Consider the following 10028-nt stretch of genomic DNA (forward strand, 5'->3'; position numbering starts at 1 on the left):
CCATATTTTTTAGAGTGTAAATACATAATACAATATGTTTATTTTGTAATAAATTTTATCAGATGTAACGGCTCTTCTTAATGTGAAAGTATCAGATATAAAATTTTAACATCTGAAGCATAACGATAGTTCTTCTACCGTTTCGTATAAAAACCATATCAAAAGGATTGACATCGTAATTTTTGCAACGTATTGTTTACTATTTTCTGAGGACTCGCTATTCAATTGGAGTAAAACGTGAAATAAAAGTCTTCCGGACCGAACGTGCCGCAATGTTGAACAAACTTTTACAGGTTTTGTGTTTGTCTCGATGGGATCGTCGGTGCGAGCTTCTGGGATGCCGGAGGCATTACGGCAGATCTTTTTCGCAGTATTCTCCACGCTACCGTACAATGTCGTGTGGAAGTGGGACGGTGGCAAGATCAAGGATCTGCCGGCGAATGTGAGGACGGCTGCCTGGTGGCCGCAGCAGGAGCTGCTCGGTCATCCCAAGCTACGTGCTTTCGTTTCTCACGGTGGACTGCTATCTTTGCACGAAGCGGCTTACCACGGTGCACCGACTCTGGTCTTACCAGTCTTCTGCGATCATGATGGAAATGCGGCACAAGCTGGTAAATCCATTCGCTTTATATCTGAGGCACGTATCGGTGGCCTTCTGCTCTGCTGAGCTCAATAATCGAAAATAATCGTCGAGACTTGTGACAAATTTCGTTCTTCCAAACAAATCATATAGAAAATGTATATATTGTATTTCTACCAATGTAGATAGATTAATTTTTATTTCGGTAGCTTTAACTTTTTATTAATCTCGATTGAACTTTTCTTCTAATTTTAAAAATTAGAAAAAGGTAGTATATTAATAAGGAGTAAATTAAATTGAGATTGAAATTAATGTGTATTGCGGTAGAAATGGACCAAGTCAAGTAGAATCAATTGAATCGTCGGTTAAAATAATGAGGGTTCTTTTACCAATTCCAATTAACGCTAATCAATAATTAACTCAATCATCACGATTGCCAACGTAAGAACTGAACAGTTTGTCAGAAAAGGAAGAGAGAGGAGAAGTTTTGATTCATTAAATTGCTATTAGCATTTCTGTGAGAGTTGACTATCGATTAACTTAAAGGTTGGTGAAAGAAGCTTTGAATATGCGGCGAAGAAAATGGTTTGAGCGTCTCTGGAAAGTGAAAATTATAATTTTAGGTGAATTTTATACGCGAAGAGAATTTATCATATGATTAATTATTTAATGCAAGATTGTTGTATTTTTGTGTGCTTATTTGATAGAAAAACTGGGTTACGCTTTGGTAATGGATCTGGCTGGTATATCCATTAGTGCGCTTCGCGAAGATATAATTAAAGTCGCCGCACTTCACAATAATTCGTACAGAGAGGCGGCTAAAAAGAGAAGTGCGTTACTGCGTGATCTTCCGATCGGTCCTGGAGAATTAGCCACGTGGTGGGTCGAACACATTGCCAAATATGACGGAGCTGATCATTTGAAAAGTTCAATTCGGTAATATCATTTTTTAAAATCATTATTATTAAATATACCGATTTCTTATAATAAATATGAATATTACGAATACTCATTTGAGTATAGCAATGTTCGGATAATTCTGCTAAGTTTTGAAAGATTCGTTGACAATTCTTCATTTAAATGTAAAGCACTTACCCTCCAGACCAAGAATTTAAGAACAATAATTCTATAGATCCAATAACTGTTATTAGATCTGAAGAATTCTGATTAAAGACAGAATATTATTATAAATATTTTAGTACATAAAAATATTAATTTTTATAAAGTGTTTTTAAACTTTTGATCTGGAGTGTAGATAATTAACATGGAGTATTTTTGATGAATCATTGCGCGAGTATTCTTGTGAATTATAGAGTCTATAGAAATTTTATCTTTTATAACGAATATTTAACGAGAGAACAAAATTTATTGTAAATGTTTAAATTACGTTATTAGATATATTGCCGATCAAAGTGAGAAAATGAAGTATAAAGTTAAATATAATATTTCAGGTACATGAGCGTGTTCCATTATTACAGCATGGATGTCGTGCTGTTTTATATATTGAGTTTAATTCTAATAATTTATGGATTAAAAAAATTATTCCGGCGAGCGGTTATCGGTCAGGATGTCTTCAAAAAGAAAGTAGACTGACGGATAATTCTGTGAAATTCTCTGCTAAATTTATTTTATTTATTGTAGCAAATAAGATGTGTCCTCTTAATGATATGGTAAGTATTGGAACTAAATAGAGATTATATAAGGCGAAGAATATTCTCGATTTTTTTAAAGATCTCTAATATATTTTTGTAAGTTGTAATTATAAATCACTTGTAATTATAGCTTAGCTATTACGCTATCGATTTGTAATTATACAATTCATGATAAATTTGTTTTCCTTGTATACCATCTGTAATGTGTCTACATGACAAACTAAAGGATTTATACGTGTATGAAATAAGAGACACTTTTATATACTGTAGTTTTCATTGAATAAGAGAGAGAGAGAGAGAGAGAGAGAGAGAGAGAGAGAGAGAGAGAGAAATTCATTAGCCGCTGATACAATAGGAATCTACTTTTCAGAAGATGTTAAACCCATTCTACAATTGCGTGAACGTAATTGTAAGTGATTGTAATTGTAAGAATTAATTAATCACATTTAAATATTTTCCTTATATTTGACTGTGAGATTAAATGAATTTGAATGTGAGGCAAATGATTTTTACAACCTTCAATCACTTATAGCTACACTTACGCAAGTACATTGCGTATGGTCTTTACAGCGTATGAATATTGCAACTATTCTTTCTACGTTATCCGTATACTCTATTTTATAAAAATTAACAAATTAAGTCTCATAAATTATCTTAATTAAAATTTCAACTTGACGCGACAATTAACATCTATCGTTATGAAAAAGTTTATTATCCCAAATCAATTTCAATAAAGTAAATCAACAATTATTAAATGATATGAAATTCTGTAATTGACAAAAGTTGTTAAATAAACTTATAAAATAATTAGTGAAGCGTTGAATAAAATATATTCTATTGTATAAAAAGATTTATACAATAGAAGGATAGCAACATGTTCGAACGCCGTCGTACTTTTTTAAACAGAATTGTTTGATATTTCAAATTTAGCAAGAAAATTAGCGAGAATGTTCCTGAAAATCAATACGCATAATAATTAACTAATAGAACCTAGGTGGAAGGAAATACACACAAAGGAAGATAACAAAGCTCAACGAACGTGTCTACATATAAGGAGCGTTTCGAAGGATTAATAATGTTGATGTACAAACGTAGAGAATCGCAGGACTTTATGCACACATGTTCATGTGACAAGCCGCAATTTGTGCAAACGTATGCAGAAACTGGTGATTGGCCTGGAGCGAGTTTGCTATATTCGATGAAGGAGGAAGTGTTGTCGTGTAGAAAAAAAGCCGGTCACGAGCTTGGGAAAAGGGTGCCAGACGGTCGAGGGCGGAAGTGATCGGAAAGAAGGCAGGCCAGATGTTCATCGGGCTCAACGACGCCAATTTATTTACGCCTGCTTAAATATATTTTATCTAAAAATACGGAAGATATTCAGGTTATCGCGGAGGTCACGGCGCAGGTATGCCGTATCGATTTTATCGATTTTACGCGACACAGTGGTGCAATGAAAATAATCATTATCTGACATTGTTGGCGCGATAAAATGAAACAAATAGATCACGAATAGGAGATTCAAGAACTGTCGCTCTCGACAAAAAGGAAGTAGTACTAATCAAAAAATAATGACCACTTGGAATTTAATTGGTATTGCCTCTCAATTACAATTTGCTTTTAAACAATTTCATTTTTATCGTATTCATTTATGTTCTCCTGATACATTCAAGATAATGCGAGAAACTGATATGAAAGTTTGATCATAAGCGAACATCTTAGTTGTTAAACTTTGCAGTTAAATTCATGGCGTTAATTTGCAGAATTTCTTGTAATTTTCGTGTATGCTGGTTCTCCCGTTCCTCCGCAATTCCATTACTATTCATGATATGTAAGAACGTCAGGTGTAAAATTATGCATAATTGCTGAATATAATTTGGAGCAAAGTTCTGACTGGCAAATTTTTAATAACGGCTTTATATTGACTTATAAAATTTCAGACTAATTTCTGATTGATCATAAATGTCGTTATTATTTGATTTACCTGATCATTTTACATCATGTTATTCTCATAAAGAGAACTTTTATGCATCATTTCTACCAATGTAAATTAATTTTAATCTCGTTATCTTCTTTAATTGATTGTTATATTTTCTTTTAATTTTTAAAACTGAAAAAAAGATAAAAAATAAGTTAAGAGGTTAAAGTTAACCTGTATCTGGTAGAAATGAACATTAAAAATCTCCTTTTCAAAATAAACAATGTATTTTCAAGTTTGTACAAGAATGATACAAATTAGTCATTTTGCCATCGAGTAGTATTACATAAAGTTAGAAGGCTGAAATTTTTTAGCAGATTGACAATTTACTCTCTGAATAAAAAAAAAAAAAAGAAGTATTGACGTACCATGACGAATTCGCTTCGATTACGTCGAGAGCTCATTCTCGACTTTATTTGACGGGCACGGCGAATCTTTAGCATCAATCCAGCGTAATAACGCAATGAAACGCTTGATCGTCCTCTCAATTTCACCTCGTTGAGAATCGAGGCATCCTCGTCGAATCGACGATTGTTAAGAAAAACGCCAGAGGTGATTCGCAGTGGCGACCGCGCGGCGACGCTCGCGTCGACGCTCCTCCCCGCGACTCCCTGGGACGTCCCTCACAGTGCTGTTGCGTTCGCGGCTATGTTCAGGCCGCATCGGTCCCGTCCGGTGGCTACAATCGCGGCTCGATCAGTAGCAGCTGACTCGCTGGTCGGAGTGTACGTTATTGCGCCGCCTACTCGTCGAAGCGAGCCGCGCACGCGCGCGCCCGCACGCCCGCCCGCCCGCGTTCGTTCGACGGCGAGAGAGTTTACTCGCGTACAAACGAAAGTCGTCCGAGGATCAAGATAGTGTGCGCGTCGTCGTGCCTGCCAGCCTGTCCATTCTGTGTCAGTGCTCTGTGCGTGTACTGTGCGTGTCTCTCTCTCTTTCTCTCCTCTCTATTTTTTCTCTCTGTCTCTCTCTGTCTCTCTCTCTCTCTCTCTCTGTGCCGTGCGCGGTATCCGTGTCGCATACGTTCCGCGCGTGTATATCTATACGTTCTCGGAAGAAGCGGAGAAGAGTGAGATATGCCGTTCGCAGTTTCTGTCACCGCCATCGCCACCACGAGCTACTGCGTGACAAACGGCGCGCACATGAATCGTGCGCACGCCGCGACAGACACGCACGACGAGGTGAGCGATCCCCACGTTGAATTGAGCGTATAAAGAGCGCCACGTTTTTATCCACGCCGCGCGAGTAGGATGATAATCCGCGCCTCGTACGGAAACAAAAGCGAGCGAACGAGGTGAAACTTCAGCGGTCTGAATGTAGCGCTGAATTAACTGTAATCAAATGCGACTTATACGACGGACGGAGAGAAGACTGTGAGAAAAGCAGCAGGGACGAGTTTATGTACATATGTTCATACATGGCGCACACGTGCAAACGTATTATATACATGTGTACAAATACATTTATATGTCGAGTATTAATGTTTATATTAAGCGCATGGATGGGAGGGATAAACAGGAAGAGGAGCGGAGGGGTGGAAGAAGAAACGCGGGGACGCGGTCGAGACTCGTGATTCGTGTGAACGCACGTGGGCTTTTAGGAGAGAGCGGCGGGAGCATGTGCGTCCTTTAGTCCATCCGCGGAAGTAGCGGGGTGGCGAAACCGGCACACTTTATGCGCACCTATAACGTACGAGCGGGCGATCGATCGCGCGGTCGACGCGCCGTAGTCGTATTTCGAGGTGGAACGACGGAGAAAGGAGCAGCAGAGTTGAGTCGACCCTTATATGCGGGGGATTTACGCACGCCACGTCGCGTCTCGTCTCGTTTCTTCGCGGTCTTACTCTTCTCTCAGTTCTCTCTGCCCCCTCCCCCCTCCCCTCGTCTCGTTCGTTGTTCCGCACTGTCTATTGTGCGTGTCGCGTGCGCGGCCATCGCTCGCAGTCGGCCGAGACGCGTCCGCTGCGCGTTTCTACCCTCTGGCTGCCTTCTCGGTTGCCGCGTGACGTAATCCATTCAAGCGCTTACTACGCAATACAAGACACTCTCTCACTCGCTCTCTTCCTGCCCGCCGCGACCGCTGCCGCCATCGCCGCCGCCGCCGCCACCGCCGCCGCCGCCACCGCCGCCGCCGCCGCCGCCGCCGCCGCCGCCGCCGCCGCCGCCGCCGCCGCCGCCGCCGCCGCCGCCGCCGCCGCCGCCGCCGCCGCCGCCGCCGCCGCCGCCGCCACCGCCGCCGCCGCCGCCACCGTCCGCTCCGCTCGTTTCGCTCGCGCTCTGTCGCGCCCGCTCAATGCCTGCGGCCAATTCTACCTCCCCACCAACCCCTCGATGCCTCCGCGATGCGATGCGACGCGACGCGGAGCGGCGCGGCGCGCCCTCCTTCCTCTGTTTTGATCGCTCGCCGCCGGCGCAGAGTCGACAGAGTGCTCGCGCGATTGGGTGAGAAAACTGATCGACGGATGAAGCGCGAGAGAGTGACGCGAGTCCAATTCACGTGGGACGCTCCGCGTCTCCGCGCGACGCGGACGCCGGGTTCCGAACAGGAACTCTGTTCTTCTTCTTCTTCTTCTTCTTCCTCCTGTTCCTCCTCTTCTCTCCTGAATTACTCGACGCACGAACGACGCGTCGTCGTCGTCTAATCCATTTAGTGTTCTGCTCTGCCGACGACGGTGGTGAACTTTGCATATCACGCCGAGTGAAAATCCGACGCCTACGCTCTAACTAAAGCCGCGGGGAATCTAAAGGTTGATGTCACCGTTAACTGCACTTTCGTTCGCTCGTTCGGTCGTTCGGTCGTTCGTCTCTTTGTCCGTTTGACTGACTGCGACTGACTGACTGAATGAATGAATGAATGAGCGACAGACTTTGACTTTGTTTACCTTCGATTTCACCCGTCGTGAGACGTCTGTGCTGATGCTGCTGACGGTATCGAAAATTGAGAATTATGTCAATGTCAACGTAAGCCGGGAATCAAGCTTATCTTCGTATTTATCAGTTGAATTTCGAAGACGCGCACTGAGAGTGAGAATAGAAGGAACCGCAGCGTCTCGCGTGTGAGATCCGCCCTCTCTTCGACCTCCCACCCTCGTCCCTCCCTTTGTCTCCGGGCAAAGCACGCTTTCTTCCCCTGTAACGGTCACATTCCTAAACCACCATTCGAAGACGGTGGTATACGAGAGTGTTGTCCGGCAAAGACGGATCGACCGAAAGCGCGTGTCTCTCTGCCCTGCTATGTGAGAGGGACGCTTTTACGAAATGTGCGACGCAGTCGGTTTTGTGATGCCGTGCTGAGTGTGCCGTGCGCGTCCGTCTCCATTCGTCTCTCTTTGACTTCGACGTGGAAAACGTGCAAGTGCTCGCGACGTTGTTTACAAACATGACTTTTGCGCGATAAAAATCTAATCTGGAAGAAGCCGTAGTTACAACGCAAATTAGTCGTAATATTGAAAGATCAAACTTTTCTCACAATACGAACGGAGATTCTTTCGAGCGACGCGACGCAACGCGTCGATTCGTCGCCCACCTTCTGTATATGTGTGCTGTTGGTGAAGAGAAGCAGGTAGTGCGAGCAGTGACCAAGAAAAATTTCTAGTTGGATCAACTGGAATTTTCGTTGAAAATGGACGACTCAGGATTTTTTGATCGCGTTAAATCTACCTAACCGGAATTCTGATTGATATACTACTCGGAATCTTCTACTTCGTCCATTTTCAATCAGGCATTTTTGTCAATGCAGCATTCGACAAGTGTATTCTCGATAAGTGAATTTTGTGGGATATAGAAAAACGTAAGAGCCTATTGCACAAACTTGCCTAACTACGTAATTATAATCATAAAGAAAATTATCCAGTCGTACTTCTGTCACAAAGACGAACGTAAATTCAATTGGATAATTTTCAATATGGTTGAGTTTGCCTGGATAATCCACAAGACGTGGATAATCAATATTTTTGATTATTTGCTTAATGCTTACGTCATTGCGTTAAGTTCTCATACGTGAGTGGCCAATTTCCTAATTTCCTTGTCATTATCTTACTGCTTACATATCTGTCCCTTTTATAGATGAATTAGTATATACTTTTGGAACTTGTAGTAAAATATGTATAATATAATTGATACGTGACGTAAAGTGAGAAAAAGGTTCTAGTACGGGAATAAAAAAAAAACAGATCGAAAATGTCTTGCTGCGTTAATTTAGGCGTGTCCAATTTGAGCTCCGGAGCTAAAACGCAAAAAAATCAATATGGGTAAGATTTCGGAAACTGTAAAGTGTTGATACGAGTCTGAGCGACGCTTATCAACATTTTTTGCAGTCCATGAAATCTTTAAAGTAATTGGAATTCTTGTAGATTCAATCAGAAAGGTGCAAGTCAGACACTTACAGTTAAACCTATTAAACATTCTACTTAAAAAGATAACCAGAGATCAATTCATTTGCGATAACCAGAATTTCAAACTTACGTTACGATCAGAATTTGTTTCGTTTGCAATTGTCGTTTGTTGAAAGAATCGTAACATTTTTCTCGATGTATATTTGTGTACGTGCCACCGGGCACGTAAATTTAAATTTTCAAAGGTTAGATCCATTCGGATGACGTGTACATCTAGCTAGTGTGTGTGCGGTTGTTGCGCAGCGTCGTCGCTCGTCGCCTATTTTTCCCACCGCAAGCGGTCGTGTAGGCGTGACGCCTTGCTGTTCTTTCCGAAAGTGCGTGTAATGAAGTACTACCAAGGTACTCTGTATGTGACGCCTTTGTCGAGCTTCGGGTTGGCACCGCTCAAGCTCGTTACGGTACATTCGCAGCAGTATCGTACACGGCAAAGAGTCTTTACGTACATATTCATCCATAAAATATTGCGTAGTACAGCAATTAAACGATTCTATTGTTGTACACGTGCGGCACGCGATGACGCGTGTCTTTTACCAAAACGGGAATTCTCGGTCTGCAGGTAGCAAATACGGAGGTATCGACGGAGGGATCGAGCGAGAGTGAGTTCCCCCGTGCATTCTATGGAGGAATCAATCGACGAGAAGGTATTTCGTGTACGGATGCTATTGCGCGGCATCGCGTAAGATCGGCGTACCTCTACCCCACACAATATCGCGGTGATTCTAACGACGTATTTTGGTGACGAATCCCACCGTTTGGCGCCGCAGTTGAGGAAATTGACCTAATGCGGAAATTGTTTCTCTCCGTTCCTTTTATTTCTCAAGGGAAATGGATTAACCAACGCTCGCGCGGAAAATTTTCACGAGCAAATTTAACTACTTCGTGCTCGGATTTGCATGTGGAGATAATATCCGCCGCGTTGATTTTAATGACGCACTTTAACGATGAAACCACGTCACCGTAGCGAAGAAGCGTATAAATCCGGGAATTCTCTTCCTCTTTCTTTTGCAAATAAATAAATTGACAAAGTAAATACACCGACAAAATAAATAAACTGATGAAATAAATAGATTAACAAAATAAATAAATTGACGAAATAAATAAATTGACAAAATAAATAAACTTTCACAAATCAATCAATTGTCAAAATTTTGATGGACAAATTCAGCTGCTTTGTGCTTAGATGTGTGAATCAATATTCTTCGCGTTGACTTTAATAATGCATTTATTTCAACAATGAAATTCCATATTCCAATTTCCACGCTTATACTATTAAGATATGCGAATTGGGAGACTCATCCTATTTTTTTTTTTTTTTTTTACAAAAGAATGCATTAAATGAAGAAAATTTTGATGGACAGAATTCAACTGCTTTATGCTCATACTCCGTATGTGGAGTAGTAATGTTTGTCGTGTTGGATTTAACGA

At 41.6% G+C, this 10028-nt stretch overlaps 1 protein-coding gene across 4 annotated transcripts in view; it reads left to right on the forward strand.

Annotated features, from left to right (window-relative positions):
- Ugt50B3 (UDP-glycosyltransferase family 50 member B3) overlaps window positions 1-10028 on the forward strand; it is a 75640-nt gene that overhangs the window by 6240 nt on the left and 59372 nt on the right. For all 4 annotated transcript variants that reach the window (XM_087402974.1, XM_087402975.1, XM_087402976.1 and 1 more), the window contains exons 5-7: window positions 294-611; window positions 1288-1516; window positions 2032-5388. In XM_087402974.1, coding sequence (XP_087259100.1) covers window positions 294-611; window positions 1288-1516; window positions 2032-2173 — 689 coding nt within the window. In that variant the 3' untranslated portion in view covers window positions 2174-5388. The remainder of the gene's footprint in view (window positions 1-293; window positions 612-1287; window positions 1517-2031; window positions 5389-10028) is intronic.

This window comes from Acromyrmex echinatior, chromosome 2 (assembly GCF_024713525.1).
Source record: "Acromyrmex echinatior isolate Ae372 chromosome 2, ASM2471352v2, whole genome shotgun sequence".
Taxonomy (NCBI): domain Eukaryota; kingdom Metazoa; phylum Arthropoda; class Insecta; order Hymenoptera; family Formicidae; genus Acromyrmex; species Acromyrmex echinatior.